The sequence below is a fragment of the Mesocricetus auratus genome, unplaced genomic scaffold (assembly GCF_017639785.1).
Source record: "Mesocricetus auratus isolate SY011 unplaced genomic scaffold, BCM_Maur_2.0 Super-Scaffold_100004, whole genome shotgun sequence".
NCBI classification, from domain to species: domain Eukaryota; kingdom Metazoa; phylum Chordata; class Mammalia; order Rodentia; family Cricetidae; genus Mesocricetus; species Mesocricetus auratus.
Genome location: NW_024429189.1, coordinates 24,202,573 through 24,228,206, shown reverse-complemented (window position 1 = coordinate 24,228,206; position 25,634 = coordinate 24,202,573). Strand labels below are relative to the sequence as shown.

General features: G+C 34.5%; 1 protein-coding gene across 4 annotated transcripts in view; it reads right to left on the bottom strand.

Annotated features, from left to right (window-relative positions):
• Window positions 1-1,194: 1,194 nt before the first annotated feature.
• Window positions 1,195-25,634, bottom strand: part of Galnt13 (polypeptide N-acetylgalactosaminyltransferase 13) — a 611,901-nt gene continuing 587,461 nt past the window's right edge. For all 4 annotated transcript variants that reach the window (XM_005068971.4, XM_005068972.4, XM_040745358.1 and 1 more), the window contains 2 exons: window positions 18,138-18,272; window positions 1,195-7,317 (listed from right to left, as the gene is read on the bottom strand). In XM_005068971.4, the coding sequence (XP_005069028.1) occupies window positions 7,177-7,317; window positions 18,138-18,272 (276 nt within the window). In that variant the 3' untranslated portion in view covers window positions 1,195-7,176. The remainder of the gene's footprint in view (window positions 7,318-18,137; window positions 18,273-25,634) is intronic.

The following is a 25,634-nucleotide window of genomic DNA, read 5'->3' as shown; positions in this document are numbered from 1 at the left end:
TCCCCAATAAAATATTTCCATCCAAGCTCAGTCCAAAGGAGTCTTTTACTCTCACAACGCCTTGGGTTTTACTTTTCAAAACTGGTGAATGGATTTCTGTCTAAATCCATTCAGTCTTCTCAATATTAGACACTCTGTGTGATGATCATGGATGGAGAGTGGTGGAAAAGATCCTAGATAAGGTAGAAAAAAGTCATGGTTTCAAAAAGTGAGCCAGTAATCACAGAGGCCTCCACCATTTCATATGAGCAGAGTAGATCATGCTGTTTCTTCCATTGGGTGCAGAAAGGTAAAAGGTAAGGTATTGATCTGTCAAAACTTTAGATAGGTAGGGCAGCTTCACCAAGCTTAAGCACCTAGTTATGACTGGAAATGCAAGGACATGCTCTTGCACAAAATTAACAACAACAATAACAAAAAGAGTTGCATGTTTGCATACGAGCACCAGCTGGCTTATAAAAGTCCAAGAAGTGATGTTCTCTATGTAAAATAGAAAACTCATGTCATTTATTTTTGACAACTTTGTAAAAACTAATGAAGTCTTCATAATGACTATCAGTCAGTAAATTTCTGAATTGTATTAATTTATTTAAACATTTAAAATGGATACTAATAACGTAGTTTACCTTGAAGATTTTCCTCTTTCCCTGTCTCCCTCCATACCTCGCTCACTCCCTCCCTTACTTGCTTCCTCTTCCCATCTCTTCTCTGTTTACTATTTTCTCTTTCGTTCATATTTTTGCCTGGATTCTGGCAATACGATGCAAGTACTAAAGAGCCAATGTGCTGCCCAAAGCACTCTCCCTACCAACAAACATGCTTTCAATACTCCAATATCAGATTTAGGGAACTGGGCATGACCTGAAAACAAGTACTCTCATATATTAGAAAACATTTTAACTTTTCTGGATTGTTTTGTACAAAGCAGAAAAAATCAGTCTCCAATCATCAAATGATAAAAATGAATGTGATAGCATGTATTTTAATCATATTTCAATGCTCAATGCTTCTGTTTTGCATAGTTTGGTTATAAGACTATGCTGGTTTACAAAAATTTCTTGCTGCTGAGAAATGGCTATAGATAATCACTCCTTCATTGTATAAAATAGAACATAATTATGGAGCACTAAAATTATCTGTTTGAAGACTAGCAAAATTTATTTTGAAAAAAGACAACATATACCAAAGGAAAACTAAATTGGCATACTTTAATTCTACAAAAATGTATAAATATTTAAATTTACAGCAAAAGAACAATTATCCCATTTAGCAATGCTTACACCATTTAAAATGTTTAAATCATTATGCACAATCTACTTTTACAAATGTTAAAGACTATGTGGAACATGTCTAAACATTTTTGAGATTATGTTCTCTAGCTGTGACTACACTGGTTTTAAAAGCAGAAGATCCCTATCTCTCTCAAAAAAGTTCTATGATGATGGATTCCTCCTTCTCCTTTGTGCTATTTTTAGCTTAAAGTGAAACAGGAATCAAGCATTTGAATCTTTAAATTTTTAAGTTCACCATTGAACACAAGATGAAAATTTCATTTTTCAAACATCTGTTTCAGATACATTTTAGTTGGAGCCTTATCTAGTATTTTGTTTTCATTCTAATCCAGTCAACAAGGGAGAATGATTCATTCTCCATTGTTAACAATGGCAGTAAACCATTACTGAAATAATGATGAGCCAGTTATCACAGAGTGGTCTTCATCTTAAATATATTGGCAAAAGATGGTGCCAAATCACTACTCTATCAGGGGAGACTTTAAAAACATACAAAACGAAAATTTCCTGTTGAATTTATTAAACATGATAAAACAAAAATTGGGGGACAAGTGTATATACCAACTAGTTGAAACAAATTGCTAGAGTCATCCAACATCGTAGCTTTATACAATATTTTCTACTTGATAACATTGTGAACATGGAGTAGTCAAGCCATATACTCCTATACCATACAGAAGAAATGCAGAGTGTTTCTACTCATCTTTCTAACATAATGATGGATAGTGACTGAATATGGAAACCCAAGCTGCCTGATACATTGAATTCCTTCTGCCCAACTTAACTGGACCTTGAGTCAAGCTTTGAAATTCTCAACTGTACAAAATAACATCTTCAAGGATAATGATTCAATATGGTGAGGTCTTTAACTTTTTCATATTTGTTCAAATCATTATACCTGCAATTTAATAATGCATTGGATTTTGCCCCTTCTGAAGCTAGAGCTTGAATTCATATATAAGATATAAATATGATAGCTATGACTATGCTTGTTCACTTCTCAAATGTAGTAACAATATGTATGGGAGCAAATCAATATTATGAAGTTTGCTGAACCTCTCACTAAATTAAAAAAATTGTTAAAAACCACTTAGGTTATTTTATAGTAGCAGTTTACTTTTCCCTCCTTGATTTTTCTTATTATTTATTGTACTGTTTCTAAGCACTTCAGGAGAAATCAAATTTACATGTTAGGTTTGTAACAAAGTGACACTGGGAAGCCTAGAAATATGTTCTAGTTTCTAGGTAGTCTGCAAAACTGCAAACACAGAAATCATCCAATGTTCACAGGAACAGAAGGTTTAATACTCTGCAAGCTGTAGGTCAGCCTTATTTTAACTTGAGGGGAATTGCAAGGAAACAGACTAAATAGAGTTCCACCAGTTATAACTAAAGAGGACTGATGCTGCCTTCCTTAAACCATTTGCTTACTGATGGTGTTGGTTGCATTGTAGTGTAAACATCATATTTTTATGGAAAATCTTCACTGTGCTGCAGGTCTTCTCCTATTGTCTGTGGTCTTATTTTATTTGACAAATTTTATGGAAGTATAAAAGAACAGTACGATTGAAATATTTCTAAAGAATCAAGTTACAAATAGGAGAGTTTTAATGAAGGAATTTTTTCATTATTGTGCCCTTATATATTTTTGGCAGTGTTTTAGTAGTCCTGGCAGCATTGTTTGTACCTCTATCGTCCTTGGGCAAAATGCAGTATACGTTCATGGATCAGTTTTGTTATCTATAAACATAGAAGCTAATGGCATAACATCTTCATTGTTTTAAGTTTTCTATAATATATCTTGTTAATAGAGTTTTACTTTGAAAATAAACTTTATATAGTCATCATCAAAAATGAAAATAAATATGATTTTTCAAAGATTATACTTATCTCTTTCCTAGAACTCAAATTCTTAGCCCTTCTGAGATCAGGCTAACACAACTGAAACTCTGATACTTAATTATTTTTAGTTAAGTAAAGCAACCTATATCTTACAGCAGCATTTTAATAAAGTGGCATATTTCATTTCCATAAGGCAGGTGATTTTAACACAGAGGACAACATATAGTCCACATTTTAACATGAATTATATTAGGAAAAATTAACATTTGAAAACAAAGCTCTGAAAGTTCTCTAAAGACATTACTGAAAAGTAAAGTTGCAAGTATGAAAACATGTGATACAGCTTAACAACTTTAATACTCTCAATTTCATTACTTCAACATGTGTACTTACTATATGCCAAGAGCTAACACAAGAATCTGAACACAGCTATGGACAAAACTTGCCATAAAAGGCCTTATATGACTGGGTGTGTAGATCAGTGATAGAGTATTATTAACCTTGCAAAGATGTACTAAAACAAAGTACCTAAATAAATGTAACTGTTTTCCCCAGTGAGTGTTGGAGCATGAGACTTGCAGAAACTAATGTAAATAAAACCACAGACTTATTTTGGTCAAAAGGATAGGACCTAGAAATCACAGACAGGACAAGAGTTCACTGTTTGAATAGAAACCTAAAGAAATGAAGTGAATGACATCTTTGGGGCAGACAGAACCAACATTAAAGCAGAAGCTTGCTTGGCAGCCAGTACGGCATAATGAAAGGCAAGATGATAAAAGATTAAGAAACATAGATGTCTACACATGTGCATACATACATATGTGTGGATGATATGTTGTGCACATATAGACTTGCAGAGAGTATGTGCGTGTATGTTTGTTGACTGTATTTGTCTGCATATAGAGACATGAGGGCTATTAAATGAGATGAAAATTAATTGGAAGATTATATTCAGGGAAATATAAAAATTCATGTTAAACATTATCTATGTGGTTATTATAATTAAGGAAAGAAGTGTAGCACTGGGTAATAACTGGTAAAAATGAGACAAACATACTTATATGCATACTGTATATAATTTTGAATCTCAGAAATAGTAACATACGGTGAATTTGGTAGCAAATTAATGGTTTCTGGTTATATACCAAAGAGAGCATCAAGTTAATCTTCAAATGATTAGATTCAATTTGTCCAACCTTTTGATATTGCAACACGATGTTTTCACCTACAAAATCAACACTTGATAACAATAAAGTCAGTTATCAAAAAAGTGAATATATCCAAAAATGTTTTGAACAAGTTTAAATTTTTTCTTGGACTAAGTCCTAGTTAATTTTGCTGCAGGAAGTTTCATGCAGATGGTGGGCCACAGGTAAGACAGGCTTAAAAAGTTTGAAAAGAAAGAAGTCAAAAGTGACCTTACATATTTTACATGTGTATTTATGCTTGTGCACACATTTGCAAGCGTTTAAGTGTATTCACATGTGAAAGCTAGAGGTCAATCATAGACATCATCACTTGATGTTAAGGACACAGTCTTTCATTTAGCCTGGAACTTGCCAATTAAGCTAAGCTGGCTGACTAGGAAACTCAAGGAATGCACATTCTTCATCTCCCAAGTTGCAATGATTAAAAACACTTGCCACCACATTGCTCTTTTAAAAATGGGTTCTTGTAATCTGTCTACGATCTTCATGCTGAAGGCAGGGGGTCAGGGAAAGCACTTTGCCAACTGTGTCTATTATTCCTCAGTTCTCAACTTTCTAGTTTTGGCATGAATGTTCAGAAGGTGGAAATTGCATTTGTTATTATGAGATAAACCCAGAGGAATGTATAGACTGAAGCAATTGAAATATCTACTAGCCCAGATCAATTTCAATTGTGAATGTGTGTGTGAGAGACTCATTGTGATTCCAATCAAGATTTTAATTTTCTTTACTGAAGGCAAACATTCTTGAAAATCTCAAATCTTTCCAATTTTGATGGTTTGTATTGTACTATCCCTCCACACTCTATATTCTTTCTTTTTAGATACTATGTGCATATATCCAAATCATGCGATGAGTCTTTGAGAATTCTTTTCATGTATTTCACTGCGAGCAGAAGAAATTTTAATTTACATAAAATGCTGCTGAAATTTACTTCCCATTAAGTAATTGTATTCTTTTAAAATGTTACCAACCACTCTCTCTACATGTGGATTTTTTTTTGCGGTAAGTGGAGCATGTTACATAACAAACTCTTGAGAGTCTACACTTCCTAATTTACAGAAAATCCCCATATAGGGGTATTTCATGCTATTATAGTCAGAATCATAAGAGAATGTGTGAGAAGAGACTAAAAACAGAAAATGGGTTTGTTGTCGGTTCTAGTTGACTTAGTGGTTGTGATCAGTTTAAGGGTCATTATCTCTTGAAAGCCATGGGTATCTTCCTGTTAGATGTAGTAGTATCAACTATGTCTATCCTAGGAATAAAAGCCCTAATGTTCAGTGTTTTGTCTAAAATTTTGAGAAACCTAAGAATTACTTGAAGTTCCTGGAGTAAAAGATGCTTGAGCTTTAAGCAGCAAACCTGAAACACTTCAAGTTCAAATTTTTCAGAATTCTAACAGTGTGGAATCAAAGGGGAAAGCCAGCTACATAAATTAACTGGGATTTTTAGGTATTGAAAAAAGTTTATCTTTCTCATTCCTAAGTTGTATATGTGTGTGTGGAGAGTCAGAGGAGAAAGAAAGACAGATAAAGAGAGGAGATAGGGTGGTAAACGAGGTGTAGTTAGCCTTTTAATGCTTTTTCTAGATCATTTAACATCAAAGGTCAAAAGAATGGACTCTGCTCCTGAAGAATCTTCTTCTTGATCTATCTCCATAGTTTTCCTGCCATTCTTAGGTACAAAAATAAAACATACATGTACAACAACTAAATGGTCACTTAAAATGTTATTAAATATAAATATTTACTAATATCCATCACTTTTTTCTTCTTTTTCATAACATCTACTGTGTTCAAAGTGATTTTAAAGTCGGAATAACACATGAAATTCGCCTAATTAAGACTGAGTCAAACATGTCTCCTAGTATAATTAATATCACTTTAATGAATTCTCATGGATTTTGTTTTCCAGTGATCAACATTAGATTTTATAGCATAGCAATAAATTATGACAGTACCATATTTTTTATAAAATACAAAATGCCAGTGATATCACTGACTGAACTAAAAGTGATAGAACTTCACATCCAGTTCTAGAGTGAAGGGCAAAGGTGTATGGAGACAGAGGGCAGCTGAATTCAAACCCTGACATCAGCTCCCAGAGCAAGACTGTCCTCAAGTTGAGTTGGAAGTGAAGATTCTCTCTCAGTATTCTTGGAGATTATATTCTACTTGTCCTCCTTGATATCTGACTTATTTCTCTTGTCATTTGACTTAAAATTATTATTTAAATTGAATATTTAATTTTTATGTGGTATGAGGATTTTATGTTCTACAAATTAAGCAGCAAACTTATTTTTTTCCTTGTACTGAACATTTGGTGTCAATGAATTTAATGACCATGAATTATTTTATATGTACTCCAATTGTTAGCCCAGAAATTCACCATGGTTTCATGAAGATTTTGTAAGAAAAAAAGCATTTTACAAAGCATTAATAATATTTCATAATTAAGATATAATATAAGGCATTACATGATCTCTCTTTCCATCATCATTACAACACAAAGTAAGCCAACCTCAAGTAACCCTATGACAAGAGGGATAATGAAGACAGTATAAAGCAAACATAAAGTGTGTATTTTTTCTCAAACAGTTCAAAGGTTTAATAATGGTTTCCTATTATATATATTTTATGTGCTTCTTCAATCAGATACAAATTTTAGTAGGGAAATAAACATTCCTAAAAATTAATTATAAACAACTGTGTTTTAGAATACTAAAAGTATTTTTAAAACTTTTAATTCAGCAAAGTTAATATTTTCACCAAACTGAAACAATGGATAAACAAAAGTGTAGACTTTCATGTTCTTGGAAGAAATGATCTTCATGCTCCCAAGGTCATGTTCCTCAGCAGCCATTGTTGAGATCTGCTGCCACTGCAGTCCTGCATGGTAGGCACCATTTTGTCTTCTTCAGAAGGTTCATCAAGACATTGATTACTGTTAACATGTCTCAAAGTGAGTCTCTGTAAAAGACAAACAATGATCAGTAGCTTATTAGCATATTAGATTAAAGCTGCTATTCAAAAGTATTCTCTATCATTTTAACTTATAGCAATATTACGTGTTTCAAAAAGGAACTATGTAAATGTATCTCTACATTACATATACAACGTTGAGCATAAATTGATAGTCATTGGCTAATACCCCACTATTTGAACATGGTTAAAGAAATTGGCTGATATTTACTACAGGTTGAGGAAAATTCAAACATCTTTGTCAAAAGCTTATTAATAAACTTGGAGTTTATTTGAAGGTGACAAATATCAATAAACTTATGAAGAATCTTAGTTTTCAAGACTTGTGTTAGTCAGAAACAATTAGAAAAACACAAAAGCCAACCACACAACATTTATTCAAATAAACAAAATAGCTAGAGATGATCCCATTAAAAACTACTAAACTACAGTGTCTTAAAAATTAACTGTAATCAGTATAGCCAGAGATAATCAATCTTACTTCATGGGATGCTTACCATGTTTATGGATCTACAAATTTATTAATATTAATTTAAATCATGGATGAAAACATGCTTTCTTGTCTTCACAGTTCAAATAATTACAACATGTTTAGTCATCACAGAGCTTTTCTTTCCATTTGTAATGAAATTAACTTTCAGGGACTTCACATGCCAGCATATTTTAAGGCCATATGCTTTGAACCTCTTAATTATATATTAGTTTGCTAATTTCATGGACCATGCCCAGAAACATAGGAAAAGACCACTAACTTAAAATGTTCTCACATATGTGTGATTTGTAAGTAAATCTTGAAAATTGTATGCTAAACATTATTTTTGAAAATTAACAAAATTAAAAGTTGGGAACTTCTTTTTTTACAATTTTATTTGCTCTTGATATTATGTTGGGGGGTATGTATGGTAAATATGTAGAGAAACACCTGGAACTCATTCCCTGTTATAAGAGAAAATAGAACAGATGTTAGGCTGCTGGGAAAGATCTCTCTCTGACAGCAAGCAGGAAATTAAATGGCTAGGCGATTAAAATGAAGGTGATGTCAATATTGAGACCTTTGTTGTCATTTTTTAATACAGAGTATCAAGCCATTTTTAGTAAAAAAAAAACAAATGAAGTAGAAAAGAAATGGCTTAAGATTGTACTAAGATGGCCGTTTTATTCTTCAGGTAACAGGAGGTTCAACCATTAACCAGTTCGAAAAATCAGATACAAAACTAAACAAAATCATTATTTTCCTTTTAAAAAAATTGCAAGCAGTAAAAGAATCATTTCTCTCTCTCAAAGTTGAGTTAGCTTATATGTACATTTCTCCTTCAGAAAAGCACTTACCATTGCATAGTTCTCATAGGTGCTTTTTAAAAAACAGATTTTTTATTTAAATCAGAAACAAGCTTGTTTTACATGTCAATCCCAGTTCCCTCTCCATCCCCTCCTCCCCTGCCCCCCACTAGCCTCCTATCCCATCCCCTTTCTGATCCCCAGGGAGTATGAGGCCTTCCATGGGGGGCCTTCAATGTCTGCCAAATCATTTGGAGCAGGGTCTAGGCCCTCCCCCATGTGACTAGGCTGAGAGAGTATCCCTCTGTGTGGAATGGGGTCCCAAAGTCCATTCATATACGAGGAATAAATACTGATCCACTGCCAGAGGCCCCATAGATTGCCCAAGCCTCCTAATTGACACTCATTATCAGGGCGTCTGGGTTTGTTCTATGCTGGTTTCCCATTTTTGCATTTATTGAGTAGGTTATCACACATTGACTTATACAATGTACTGCCATTACTTTATTGTATTGTAATCACTTATTACAGTACTGGAATGATTTGATAAATTACCTTATGTCATATTAGGATAAAGAGTTTTAAAGATTTACATAGTATAAGCTTTTTAATGACGCAAATAGTATAGCCTCTGTAAAAAAAGTATTACTAGTAAAAACCCACTTCTCCCAAGGTAACAAATGAGCAACAACAGCAGCAAAGGTCAGCTCTGGATAATGCAGCACACTAGAAATCCATTTCACACTCAAGAATTCCTGAATGTGAAGTCACTTCTCTATTTTACCAGCTAAGGGCACTGGGGAAAGCTACCCAAACCATTGTAAAGACTCTTCTTCTTCATTGTAAAACTCTGAGTTACATTTAACAAATATTTACACATTTCCTTCTCTTCAAATCAACCATTTGATCTTCAGTGAATGAACTCTAGGTCCTTAGAAAGCAAATAAGAACAACAGTGTTAACTATGTGTTTAAGCAAAATAACATGGTTTTTAAAAAATTACCTATATAATGTACATATGTATGTCTGACAGGAAGCAAACTATGGTAAGAACAAAAACTTGTAGATTGGATTCTGGGCATTGTGTCTATGGAATTGTTCTTTTCAGAGTTAGTTATCATCTACTTTGAGAACAAGTCTATTCAGCATGGTTGGTTTCCTCAATGGCCATATGGAAAACTCAAAACCTTGTGCCAGAATATGGCCTTTAGAAAACCTAGCTACCTTCCAGAAACTACAGAAAGTGATGAGGTAGCTGCTCCAGGATTTCCTGCTGAGAGATTTCTGTCCTAGCATTCGGTGACAGATTCATAATATTAAATGTTTTTGTGCCCAAACATTCTTTTAAGCATGTACACAGAAGATATGAAGGCTTAGAAAACAAACTCAAGTATTACATGTAAATTGCGTTGTGAATATTCCTCTTCTTGCAAATAGTCATGGCTACTCCAACTTCTCCATCTCTTATTTGGGTTGTCCATCACTCAAATGCACTGTAATCCAAAGAATACCTGTTCTGCCTTCATGTTTCTCTCCTTGCTTCTGTCCATAGCTGTGACAAAAGTTGTGATGCTCAGTTGTGTGCCAATAGCTTTAGGACGTTTACTGGAAACCTCTAGAATCCCTTATGTGTTCCAACAGCCAGAAACTGAACATTTCAAAATCACTTACTTATTGGTATGTAAAAAATATAAAAATTCTTTTATTTGTACTGTTTACAAAATTATGCCAAAGCCTTTTATTGACTTGAACTTAATAGAAATTCACTTGGTTATTTAGTGAGAAGATAGTCACAAATTATGCAAGTGATAAATAAAATTACTTTTTTGAAGATCTTTGATTCATATAATTATATCTCCTATCTAAGCACAGAAGATATGATTTTTTCATGAACTGCTGAAGATAACTTAGCTTTTATTATAGGATTTACTTAGTGTCTAAGAATAAAACAATGGTAATTTATAAAAGATGTGAATATGTGGTTTACACACACACACACACACACACACATACCCACATACACATACACACCACAGAGTCGAATCATCTGCATAAAAAGTAACAAAACTAAATAATTGAAAATTCCAAAATAATTCATTTTTAACATATGTTATACTTAGTCATATTTTCACCTTTGACACAGTCTGTTTTCATATAGACATGGCTATTGTTCTGTTGAAACAAAATAAATATTTCACAAAATATTTAACCCACTATATTCACAGACATATATATATATATTTGAAATAAAACTGGAAAATATGTTTTTGTTAATGGTAAACCAATTGTTACTTAAAATATCAAGTCTCCAAATTAATGAGTATTTAAGAAGTAAAAATTAGAAAAATAACTCCATAAAATGATTTACTAAAACTTCAGATTTTGATAATTAAAATTACTAAATTTAAGAAGTAAATTTAAGAGGTAAATTTAAGAAGTCTGAAACACAAACCTCTACAAATCACTAAAGAAAAAAGTCACCAGTCAGATTTCCAAAAATATTTCTAAAAACTTCTGCTCTTGTATAATTTCTTAGTAGCCATTTTTGCGAAGTGCTATCATTACAGGTCTCCATGGTAGGATGTTGGGAGCCATCTGCCACTTTGCTTATTGATAAGCAGGACTGCATAATTATGTGAACAAAAGTGTGGGTCTGTTTGACAAAGAAAATAATGAATAATGACAAATCCATTACAAAGGCAATAATAAATCAATCATCGCAGACAACATACAATTTTTCTAGAAAAGGATGGGAGACACACATCACAATAATTGTATCCATGAAGAAGTGAGTGGCAGCCTTTCAGATGGCTTTAATACCAGCTTGGCTCAGTAGAAAAAGTGGAGTTAAGACAGATTATTAAGAAATAATTTGACATCAGATCATGAAACATTTCAGACAAAAGTTATTTTGACAGAATTTTGTTCTCATAAACTTATAATAAATACATTTTAGTGCCAAGTGAGTTGTTTTGAGGGAGGTTATTAAAAAAAATGATTAACACATAGAGTTTTCTCCAATATTAGGGTCCTCGTATGTTTGCCTCTAGTTGGAAAGGATACCAAAGAGACTATTTGAGATGATTTTCTTTTATATTTTCATAAGCTGGAATTTCTTAGGAATCCACACATAAAATGACATACTCATTAGATATCATTGCAGAGTACATGAAGGGAAAGAGAAGGAAAAGATCAAATCCCTTGTGATTCCCAAGTATATGCTCAAGATATAATATAAATCATCCACTCCAGGGCTAGCACAGAAAAATACTAAATAATTTTTTAATCAAATCATTAACTAAGGCTAATGCAGAAAATAAATTCTATTGAAGTAAACTCCAATTTGTAGGCAGTGAATGAATGCAGTCACTGGATTCACCTTGTCAAGGTTTATCCGCTATGAAGAAATGGTGTGCATTGATTTTCACAGTCAGAAAAGGTATCCTAAAACATCGTATCTTACCTATCAAATGATGCTGCCTGAAACACTGTTTGGCTATCTTTCTTTACTAAATATAGAGTGTCTACACTGTTTAAATTAGGCAACATCATCTGCTGTTAATTGATTTTTCTTACTGCTTTGAACTTTGCCTAGAAAATGGCAAGTTAATACACAAAACTCTTTTGTTCAAAATTATAAAGTTCATGCATCATTACAATGAAAAAAATGAATTAGGAAATATTTTTAAAAGCTATAAATCAAGAGAAAATTTAACCTCTTAAGTGTATCTCCATATTCTATTATTTTTTAAACCACATGTTATTTAGCTTTTTTATCTGAAAGCAAAGGAAGATGCATTTATTATTGTAAATCTTCGATGACAACAGAAAATGATTATTGATTATGTCACATGTCTGTCCATGAGACTAAATTCATCGAATTAAATATCCTCCTTTCATTTACATTGTGGGAATCATTCCTAAATATTTTTATTAATTCTGTGAGCATTAAATGTATTTCTTTTGTCAAATTTGCAATGAACATTTCATTTTGAGGCTGTCACTGCAAATCACATTTTGGAGCAATTTGACTCACACGTTCCTGAGCAGTTTACTGACAGATATCTTCTTTCTATGGGATTATTTAAAATGTTGATAACTTACAGAATAATGTGAGTCTAAAGCTGGTATATCGTTTTTGTATAAAACAGCATCACTTAATCATTCTGTTCTAAGATGTAGGGCATTGTGCTTCACTGCTATGTGTAGAATTTGAATCATATTATCTAAACTTATAAGTTTGTGATCTCTGTAATAATATATATGTATCTGATATATCAAGAACTAGTTACAAATAAATTCTCCAAACTGCACAGTTCCTACTATAGCCAACTGGAATCAGGCAAGGAAAAATTATTTTGGTAATGAAACAAAAGCAGAACACTTGTACAAAAAATGCTATTTAAAAACTGGTTATTATTATGAACACACACGTTCTTACAATACAAACTGCACACCCAGAAGACAAGTTTTCTAAAATTCAAAGGTAAACAATAAAGAAGGGGATATAAATGCAACACTAGGCTACTGAAGGTACTATTAGCTGATTCTAGCAAGAAATCAAAGCTGTGGGTCATTGAGAACACGGAAAGGTAATACTAGTCTAGTGTTTTCCACCTTCAAAAGGTAAATTGCGCTATTGTTTACCAGAATTTCTACACAGGAATGTGGAAGGGTTATACTCATAGGCCACTTACCTTGAAATTGTATTCCCATTTACCTGCTTTCTGATAAGAGCAAATAAAAGAGGTTGGTTAAGAATGACTTAATATAAGTCTCCGTGGTTCCAGTAAGTTCAAGCAATGTGTTTACCTACTACAGTTGTTTCCTATCCACAGAATGCATAAGTGTTTCCCTTAGTCAACTTGCTCAGTCATGTGAAAAGCAACACTTATTTTTAGCATCACATTTTTCTCCCCGGTCCCCCTGTTTTTCTTTATGGAATAGCATTTTTTAAGCAGAAGTGCTCTGATCTAAATTTAGATTGTATCACTGTATATAGCTGCCTGGATGTTCAAACAGAAATGTGATTAAGCACACACACTGCAGGAAAATGTAAATTTGGAATAGATCGGAGCCCACTTATGATGTTGAAACAGTATAAAAACAAATCCAAATAAAATAAAATGGATGAAACATGAACTTGAAGAAAAATATTAACTGCCTAGTGATGTGCAATTTAATGTTTTCTCTTTGTTTGAACTTGCTGGATACATAATTTGCATGAAACTGAAACACCTGGATAATTTTATTGTTATTCTATGTCAAGTGTATCATGGGGTGCTGATATAAACATTCATGTTCTCACCAAATCAAACCAGAGATTCCAGTCATAAAAGAGTGCAAATAATATTCATGTTGTATTGTTTAAGAAACATTGAGTTATACATGCTCAGAAGTTTGAATTTCTATATCTGTGCATCTGTATCTCACTATATATATAAAAGTAACAATCAATAATCAATTTGAAAGGGAGTGAAGGTGTTGGAATTTGAAGGGAGGAAACATGGAAGTAATTGGGGAGAGAAAAGGGAGTAGGGCTATAATTATATTTTAATTAAAATGTACTTTACAAACCTACACAGCAGAGTCAGAAAGTAGTGCAAATCTTTTAGCCAGAAAGGCATTGGATATTTAGCCCCATTCAATTAGAAGAGAACTTATATATTAAATGCATTATGAAGATATTTAACTAAATTTTCTAAGCCATTATTGTGATAGCACAAGTGTATGGCTATTTGTCCCTCTAAATATATCATGTTTATTGCAGATGGACTTTCTTATCATTTAGGAAGGGAGACATTCATATGTGAATACAATCTGATATTGCAAGTGACTGTTAGCACGTTTACAACAGGGTGCCACTGTCTGCCCTGCTGATCGCATCCCCATCACTGAAAGCATCTAATTATTTGCAGTATTTCAATTGCATCAGGAGGCAAACTAGTATTGGAGAAAACTGTCGGTTTTCATTGGCAGACACTTTGAAGCATACACTGACATGGCTTTATTAAAAACAGAGAGGCTAATAATAACTCTTTTATGCTGTTGTAGCAAGAATGGCCTAAGCAAACAGGGAAATCATAGCCTTCAGTTAGCCTTCTTTCCTTCTTTCTTTTGTTCACCTAAGCAGATAACAAACCAACCAACTCGCGAGACTCCATGCTTAGAGGCACGCAGTGTTCATTCAGCATGTTTTGAAGGTTCTACGTGCTCCTATTGATGAGTCTTTCTTTTCTCAGCCAGAAAGGAGTGTGGCAGGGAAGGTGATGGAATATTTCACCACTTCACACTGTGAGATTCACAATTGGACTAGTAACTAGCTTTCTTTGAAAACTTTATTAGGACGTAACGCCTAGCTCTGCTCCTAGCAGGGTAATCTTTGTGCTTCAGGTTTGTCCTGACAAAGCTCAAAGGAGAGGAGTTTAAGGTTTGTTTCAGCACTGTAATTTTGTCAACTCCACCAGTTTTTATTCTTACTCAAAACTGCACCAACTCAGAGGTTTCTCAAAGAAGAGAAAATTTACCCTTGCTGGCAAATGACAAAGGACTGAATTTAAAAAGGTAGAAGGCGGCACTTATTACCTTCCCGTTTTGGAATGTGAGAACAGAGCCACTGAACAAGGACTCCTTCACATTTAGGCATCTCTCATCCTTTTTGTTTTGTTTTATTTTGTTTTCTTCTCTTGGGTCCCTTGAATGCCTTGCATTTTCCAAAGTATTTTTTGTCCTTTCCTAAGTTTGCATTGGTTGCAACAGCCTAAAAACAGAATACTTGAGAGACGGCTGTTCTTGAAGGTGAACCATATTCAATTTCCAACACGCATATAGCAGGTCACAGATCTCTGTAACTCCAGTCCCCGGAGATGTGTGGCTCTCTTTTTGATTCCATGTGCAAACACTGATATACATAAAATCAAAATAAGCACGCCCCCCCCAAAATAGAGATGCTATTTATCACTATCCAAAGACTAGCTTAAACTGAAATAAAAGAAAAATCAAAACAGGAAACTGAGGTATTTAAACATCATACCTCAGATTCTAGACTTCTAACAAGTCCCATGAGATTTTGTGAGCTATCTAGAGTCATTGGTTATAGCAGCTATCAAAATATGCTGTGGGAAGATAGGTCCTTAAATGTAATACTTAGAAGAAAGAAAGCCATCCGAAGCATTTCAATTTCTTAACCGCATTGTACCCTTTTCAGTTACCATCAAACATAATCAAATTTCAAAAACAATCTGTAAAGGGTAGAGCATGGTAATGCGTTACTTTTCCTTTCTCAAGTGGTTTCTCAGTATTCAGATACACACTATTTAAATTATTATTCTCTGTTGTCTGTGAGAGACAAAAATATGAGCTCTGTCACACACCTGTAGCGTCCATGATATGTATGTGGGGCATGTGTGCAATGACACACGTGTAAAGGCCTGGGGCCAAACTTGTGGAGTCAGTTCTCTTTCCAGCTTTCTGTGAGTTATGGCACTTGAGCTCCAGTCTGCAGGGCTGTACCTCAAGCATCTTTACCTGTTGAACCATCTCTTTAATTTAGCAGAAGTGTCATTATGTAAGTGGAACTTCAGAATTTAAGTTTCTAATGCATAAACATAGTGGTAAATTATATGTTGACTTGTTTTTTAATATGAGATTACTTGTTTACGATAAAAAATGTTAAAATAGACAGCACATTATAAACATTTTAGGACACCCCAAAAGCCTAATATAACTCAAAATTTACAGTCTATGCAAAAATTCTGCCTAGTTGTAAAGCTATGGTTTTTTGTTTTTCTTTAAATATTACTTAATATTCAATATAAGTGTTACTGTTGGTAAAAAAACAAGATATAAATTTAATTATCAACAATATTATCAAAATGGATGAATTTTACTTGTGACTATAGAAACTATTCTTTAGCCAAAAGCTTCAGGGAACTTTAAAGACTGGAATGTTATACTGAAATCAACACAGATTTATCTTATAAAATATATCATCCTTTGTCTTTCTTCATATGCAAGCACTGTATTTTACTGCTTTTAACAAAAAACTAATAAATTTTTATGATTCCAGAACAATATAGCAACAACATAATGTTTTATTTTAAAAATAATATTTACAGGATTCTTCTTTTATCTGTTCCTTTCCTCACGGAGGAGGTAGAATAGGATTCAAAGTTGAGATTCCACACTTGTTTTTAGTAGAGCAATTATCTTCAGGAGATATAGCACAAAGGGTGGTGATGAATGACAGCTACATTGTGATAATAATTCATGCTCAGGAAAGCAAAAAGGTGGCCAAATAAAGACGGAAATATGTCTGTCAGCAGAGAGCACAAATATGCAATACAGGAGGCTTCAAGATGTTTGTCTTTTTTCCCATTTAAAAAAAATTATTTCATTTTACATTCCAACCACAGTTCAACCACAGTTTCCCTTCCACCGCTCTCACCACCCCATCTTCTCCTACACCCCTCATGTCTACCCAAGCCCAACCATTGCCCACTCCTCCTTACAGGTAAGGGCTCCCATGAGGAGTCAACATAGTCTGGCACAATAGATTGAGGCAAGGCCATGCCTCTCTTTCATGTATTAAGATTGATGTTTGTCTCAGAAAATATTTGGTGTCTTTAGAGTCTGGCAATATGCAAAATTTAGGCCTCAAATTATCCTTGCACACCTATTTCTAATCTTGTAAGAACTGATTGTTTTTTTCTGTACAGCATACCAGTCCACAAAGTAATGGAGTTTAGCATGGTACTCAAAACATATTTTAAGACAAGATCTTGTTATTATAGCAAGGGTAGCAGAGATGCTGAGAAATACTAGGCTTTGTGTAACACTGCTCCTATACAGTATGTTTACCTCCATTATATTTTATATCATAAGAATAAAGTTTGTCTTCTTGTGAGTGTATCAGTTGTCATTTGATAATGTCTAACATGTGACCTAATGACAAATTCATCCAACTAACCCAAGAGATTTGAAAGAAAAAAGGTGTTTCTGAGGCTTAGCCTTTGGAAAAGAACATATTTCTTTTTTATTAGCTCCATCTTATGGCTGAACTAATTTTTGCGCATGGCCCAGGGAAATCCTCAGTATGTTCTGTTTGTTTTGATTTCATTACCCTGCTCCCTTGTAATACTCTTTCCAAGAAAAAAACACATCTTGGTTATATCATCAGGTTTTTTAAAATTGAGAATTAAAAACATCAAATACTATAACAAAATAGATTTTAAAATACGAACAAATTTCAATATTTTCCTGTATACAGATATTTACACTTACATCTCATGGAAGCTTAACTTGCTAGATTTACATTGGAAATATACATGAAGATAAACAACATTTACCACATAAAATGATGTTATAGCAATGGATTGGCTTGTCAAAATTCCATTTATATGCTATGCCACCTTAATATCATCTAAAAATAATTATGTATGTTAAAATTCAGTCCTTCATTGGCTTTGTGTTTGGAAGGACTAACCGAGCTTAAGTATTTAGTGATAAGTAAGTAATAGATAACATCATACCTCCGCATCATATTCCCATAACTGATTTCCTCTCATATGATGGCATTTTAGCATGATTACAGGTCCATTGAGTCTGGATACATCCAAGCACAAGTCATCAGTTCGAATTTCTTTGTCAGCAGTATAAGAAAATACCTGAAAATAGAGAATCCAGCTTATAAAATAATATCTAGTTTACAAAACACACTGTTTAGGAAATCTGTCCATGGGCATTTTCATAGCATATCCACAAGGTTCAAATCCTCTCTGTTTATTCTACAAAAGCAGCATCATGTTTCTGTTACTTTACTCAACAGCAACATACGAGAATGTCACCTTCCTTTAAAGGCTATAGTGGAGCTTTGATTTAATAAGTGACATTAGTAATTGCTTATGAGCTGTCCTTGCATTTCCTATGTGATACATGTTTAATCGAGCACACATGTGTCAGTTAATATTGAAATTCCAGACAACAAATTCCACAAGGATTGTCCTCTACTTCTCACTACTTGTCTAAATCTAGATGGTCATTTTTTTCTTCAAACTTTAAGTACATCTTTTAAATTATATTAATGTAGTCAGCAGGTTTATAAATATGAGATAATTTTCTTTTCAAGGTTTTAATAGCAATAGCCTTGCATTCTACTACGATTATTTTCTATGATTTTGGCTAATCTTGACAACATTACTTCTTTTCAAAATACCCAGAAAATGAGCCTGACGGTAGTGGCGCTCGCCTTTAATCACAATACTCGGAAGGCAGAGGCAGGCTGATCTTTGTGAGTTTGAGACCAGCCTGGTCTACAAGAGTTATTTACAGGGCACCCTCCAAAGCCACAGAGAAACCCTGTCTCGAAAAACCAATATATCAAGGCAGATCATTGACTCACTGTGAATTCAAATAGAGAACTGTTATGAGCATAAATGTAAAATTAGCTCTCTTCTTTTCAGCTATGATCAGCAAAGTTGAGTATTCTGTGGGTTCTCCTTTTAATTTGAATGTCAGAGGGACTACAATTAGTAAGGTCATCTCCAAGGCTTGGGTTTTCCCAGAAATTCTGAGATCAACTCTGTAAGAACTGAAACAAGCTGGAACTCTGTAGGTAGAGATCTCATGCACACCCAGCACTGACCACGCCCATTTAGGTAAGTGGTGGAAGGCAGGGATAAATGTCAAGGAAGGAGGTGTTGAGTTCTCTCTTGGGGTGGGTTGGAGGTTGGAGACCAGCAGAGTGCGGACCTCAGTTCTTGGCTTCTCACGTGACTTCTCTCTCTCTATGTATCGTACGACTTCCCTTCCCAGTATACTTGGTGTGGCTCGTTATTGATCTTCAGAGATCTAAACTACAGGCTTATAAAGATTTCACAGCGGGAGAATGAAGCTCAGTGATGGATCACAGAATAACCAGTGTGAGGCCTAAGGTTAACCCCTACTACCTACTAAAAGAATTTTGCAACAATTAAATTTAGAAGATATTTTCAATATTGTATATTAGGAGACAATAGGTTTGGGAAGGCCTAACTAAAATTGAGAATTCATGGAAATTCTTTGTGAAACTCATTACCATGTAGGTTATTTTTTTAATTAAAGTAAAACACATTGAATTGCATTAATAGATAATGCTTCTACTTGAAACTTGGTACAATGAAACAAGAGGAACAACAGAAGATAGGAGAAACAGACAGAGAGAAGGGGGATAAGAGAGACAAAGAGAGCATGCGTGCCTCAGAAGTGTCCTCAATACAGGATATTGTAGTTACTTTTGGTTGCCCACCAGAACTTCATAATAAGACCCTATTGCTTAAGGGTTATCACTATTTACACACAGAGGCCAGGCAGTTGTGGTGCACACCTTTAATTCCAGCGCTTGACAGGCAGAGGGATCTCTGTGAGTTCAAGTCCAGTCTGGGTTACTGGGATACACATTGATTGATTCAGTCTAAAACAGAAACAGACCTCACACCTTTGATCCCAGCACTTGGGATCACACACCTTTGTGGGGATCACAGACCCTGGCTTGAAACCCACCCCTCCATCAGCCTAGGAGCAGGCAGCTGCCAGATAACATGTTTACTGAAAACAATCCAGTGCCATAAGCTCCTGATCAGGGCTATAAGGGCTCTCATTGACTTTGATCCCCCCCAAGGCTAGCTGCTTCTTCCTGCTCCCTGCTGCCCGCCCCCCCCCCATTCTGGTGCCTGAGATTTAACCACCAGCCAGGAGGGTGAGAGGTCTGAGAGAGCTGTGAGAGGTGTGGGAGAGTTCTGTTGGGGATTTGTGCGTGTTTGGATGGCAGAAGTTTTTTTTCTGAAGGGAAGCGTTTTTCTTGGGAAGTTCTCCTAACTTGATTTGGGGAGCATAAAAGTTTTCTTAACGCAAACAATTGGTCCCTGTGTCATCAATCCTCGCCACATTCTTGGATACAGGCTGCACAACAGGCGCAGCAGACCTTTAATTCCAGCACTAGGGAAAAGGAAACAGGAGTGATATGGCTGGGCAGAGAGACAGGCACTCCTAGTATTCAGTCTGAGAGTTCCTAGAGAGAGGATCTTCCATTCGGGTTTAGGATTCACAAGAGGTAAGAAGTTCCTGGCTGCTGTGCTTCTCTGAATTTTTAGTATTTACCTCTATACCTGACTCTTTTATTATTAAGACCAATTAGAATTCATGGTACACTCTATAGGTGGAGTCAAATCTAGCCAAAATTTCTCAGAAGCTCATTACCCCCAAGGAGAAACCCATTACTGTTTTAGTACATGGATAGATTGTAAAACTGTTTTTTAAATAGTTATGTTTATACCCATAGATTGTGTTCTCCTCCTTATCCAGAGATGCTTCTTGCTGTGATGATAACCATTTAATGAAGATGCCCAGAGCCAATAAACGATCGGTGAATAAGGGATTAGTCTGTGCATAGTTAGAAAACGACCACTGTAGTCTGTCTCTTCTCCCCAAAGATTCGGGGAACATCATGAAAAAGGACACAGAAAGAATGCAATGTGCAGGATATGAATAGATGATGTGAATACTGTGGTATTGATGCAAAATTATTATTGCATTCATGAACTCAAAGCAGCTATGGTTGCCTATACAAATTCTGCACAAAATAAACCCCATCATTGTTACAGAATGATTTCAGTGAGGACAAATGAGACCCCCCAGCTATTTGTAGTTAATGATCACTGAAGGAGGCTTATTTTTCTTAACTGCTATACCCACTGGCAAATTGTCCTTGATGTATTAATAACCTCATGATCATGCATATGAAAATTAGTCTTATTGAAACTCTGTTAAATTTTATAATAAAAAACTAAGTAAAACACAGGGGATGTGTTGGGAAAAACAGTGGTTCCAGAGGACTATGAGGTAGATAAGACAGGAGAGGTAAATAGGGGCAGAATATGATCAAAACAGTTTATATAAATGTGTTAAGTTTTTAAAAGATAATTTAAAATTATTAAGATGTAAAAACAGCTGTCTGTACAGAACTGAAAAATTGCCTAAAGTGTGGGAAACATTCAATGTCTATGATGATTCTAAAATACTCTTAACATCCACCAGATGAAATAAAAATTCTTCAGAAAGGTTATACGTTCACTTAGAAATATTAATACTTGAAAAGTATGGATGTTCATTTAATTATATATATACTTATATATATACATTTTATGTATAAAATTCAAAAATAAATTTCTTTTTTCCAAATGAGGAACCTGCATAAGACCAAATGAATCAAAGATATTAACATAAATCCAACCACACTGAAACTCTTAGAAAAGAAAGTGGGAGATACTCTTCTACCAGTTGGTACAGGAGACCACTTCCTGAACATAACACCAGTGGCACAGACACTGAGATCGACAATTAACAAATGGAACCTCCTGAAACTAAGAAGCTTCTGTAAGGCAAAGGACACAATCAACAAGACAAAAAGGCAGTCCACAGAATCGGAAAATATAGTCACTAACCCCACATCTGACAGAGGGCTAAACTCCAAAATTTACAAAGAACTCAAGAAGCAATTCTCCAAAACACCAAAGGATCCAATTAAAAGGTGGGGTACAGAACTAGAGAATTCTCAATAGAGGAGGTTAAAATGGCCAAGAGACACTTAAGAATGTGCTCAACATCCTTAGCCATTAGAGAAATGCAAATCAAAACAACTTTGAGATACCATTTTACTCCTGTCAGAATGGCTAAAATCAAAAACACCGAAGACAATTTATGCTGGAGAGGATGTGGAGAGAGGGGAACACTCCTCCACTGTTGGTGGGAGTGCTAAATCGTACAGCCACTATGGAAATCAGTATGGAGATTCCTCAGGAAAATGGGAATCAATCTACCACAAGACCCAGCAATTCCACTCTTAGGCAAACAATAAATTAATAGAAAAAAATCTATCTTTCTTACTTTTTCATGTCCATACTATTTATGAAAGAGCAATAAGTAACCAACAGGAAAAAATAATCAAGAAAAGTATTTTATAATTAGAATACAATAATTGGAAAATTCATTAATGAAATTAATGTGAATAGAGTGTTGGGAAAATTTATCTTACTTTTCATAGCACTAGGTCAATATTACAAAATGTTCTAAAAATTGACATTTCATTTCTTCAATGGTACTGCAAAAGAAGTCCCTAAATCTCAGGGAAGAAGTAGCCAGAGAGATAAGTAGGACACAGGTGTTATGATGGGGAAAAAAAAGAAAATGGTAATACTTTAACTGGGGATGAGGGAAGGAAGTATAATACAGAGGAAGAAAGAGGAAGGGAAATTGTCTAACATTAAAGATGTATGAAAATGTAGGGAAGCATGCTACTTAACAAACATTGCTTAGATACATGTGTGCACGTGAACACACACACACAGTTACACTACATTTAATAATAATGGCTCCCTTCAAAATCATAGAATATCAAACAAAAGCCTAAAAGCAAGGCATGGAACCTTCCCTTCATGTCGTTGGCCAGAGTTATTGAAAAGTCTCCCAAAACAATATAAACTATCACTATTGCCTTTGGTTGCTTCCCAGAATTTGAGGTAAGAGCCTAATGTAATTCAGGGTTCTCTAGAGTAGTGGTTCCCAACTTCCTAACATTATAGCCCTTTAATATAGTTCCTCATGTTGTGGTGACTTCCAACCAAAAATTATTTTGTTGCTCATTTCACAAGTGTAATTCTTCTACTGTTATGAATTGCAAGTAAATATGTATGTTTTCCTATGATCTTAGGTGGCCCCTGTGAAAGGGTGATTCAACTCCCAAAGAAGTCATCTACCACATATTGAGAACTGCTGCTCTAGAACTGATAGAAGGAATTCATATCTATATTACATATATATATTACATATATATATGTATATATATCTTTATTTATATCTATATTGATATATATATGCTAGTGTAAAAGTAATTCATAGATATAGATAAAAAATATATAGTTACATAAAGGGAATTTATTAGAGTGGCTTACAGGCCATAGTCCTGCTCGTCCAACAATGGCTATCTACCAATGGAAATTTTAATTTTCTAGGAGTTTTTCAGTCCCCAAAGCTGAATATCTGAGCTGGTCATCAGTATATGCTGGAATCCTGAAGAAGTAGGCTCTAGTGCTAGTGATGGATGAAATTTTAACTCATTATAGCAAAAGCCTTGACATTAGTTCATACATTTCTTTAATATTTTTGATTTGGAGATTATTAGGTTTTCCTTCGTATCTATATTCTATTGATACATGGCTGTCATTTTCTGCTTTTGAAGTATCCCTTGTGGTTATGGACCCATGAAACTTACTTTGAGTATAATGAAGCAATACATGACATACCTGCCAGAGTTGCGCTATACAGCATGCCTCCAGTAACAGTATTTAGTACTGTTCCAGACCTGGGGCAATTTCTCAGGCTGTGAATATGATGTAGAAGATCTCTGCTTTGATAATCTGCCTGGAGTCTACAATTTACAGTTGTTTTTCCATGCTTAGGCCATGTCTACTGCTCAAATACCTAAAGGAAAGGTGCTCATTTCTGGTGGTAGATTTTCTTGACACCTTCACAGTCTACACTTCAAACATGCTTATGACTTGTGGGACAATCTTGAGTATCTTTGCCTAGGAAATCACTGACTATGTTGAACCATACTGTAAGACACACTATCTCCAACCTAAAGAACAACAAAACTACCTTTTCTCTATCACACATGTTGGTGATTGAGATAGATTCCCTTCATTAAGAGATAGATTGCCTTCATTAGTGAAGTTTTATAATACATTCTAATACACACTTACAAAAGTAGACTGTAAAAAGGAGTTCTTAATTTGTCTAAATAATACAAACCCAGAGTCAGATATAGATTAAAATGCTGAGAAATCAGAGATAAGAAGGAGCAAACTACAGAGACAGAGAAACTTTACACCCTTAGTATCTCAGCAGATAAGACAGGGAGTTCCTGTTTCTTCCTGCTCATATCATCTCTCTACCCATCATGTTATTTCCTGTTTCTGCCCAGCCATCTTACTTCTTGTCTGTGCCAAGCCATCTCACTTCCCGTTTCCTCCCAGCCATCTCTCTTTCTGTCAGTACAGAGCTCCAGACCTCTATGGTTAGCTAATGGCAAAACCCATTCTCAGAACTACCCAGAGGCCTTATTTGTAAAAGCAAGATATCGCCACAGGAGACTTCCTTCTTTTCTGCTTCTCAATCAAATATCTTCTCCAGTGGTAACCTTTACTTTCTATAACTAGAACTGAATTACAGAAACTACTGACTTAGCATGTGTCAGTTTTCTTAGCTAAATTGACTTTAATACTGATTGAGCTGAAATTCATTCATTTTAATTAAGCTAAAGAGGACTAAGAGCCAATTATCTGTCTGACCTTTCTTCCATCAGACAGGATCAAACAGGAACAACTTAACAGTAATGGAATCCCTATCTCTGTAAGAAAGTCTATGAACTATGCTTCACATATACCACCTTATTAAATTCTCACTTTCATTCACTGTACAGTAACCTTTATACTTTTAAAAGTGCATTTCAATTTATCAAATGGAAAAACATTAAAAAAGTCAAATTTCCAAATGTAGGCACAATATCTGATATTGGAATTCAATACACATATGTGGGCACATTTCAGCCCAAATATCTTTTAATCTTAACATAAATATAGAAAGAGAACCTATCGTCGTCTACTCTCAAGGGAAATCATACTGAGAATACTAAAATAATGCTCATAAAAACAACAACTTATTTGCTAAGGTTTGATAATCTAAAGTTTAGATTGTGTTATTTAGATATCTTAGTCCAAATGCTGAATGATGTGGCATCAAAATTTATTTTCATTTTTAAAACTGAGTTCACTTTAAGTTGTCAGGCTTAAGTAGGAAATGTAACTTTCCTTGGAAGCCCTCTGCTGGCCATTACCTCTGCCTAGTCTCAATTCTCATGTTGGACAATATTTATTTATTTACTTATTTATTTATTTTACATCTCACTACAGTTTCTCCTTCCTGCTCCCTCCTAG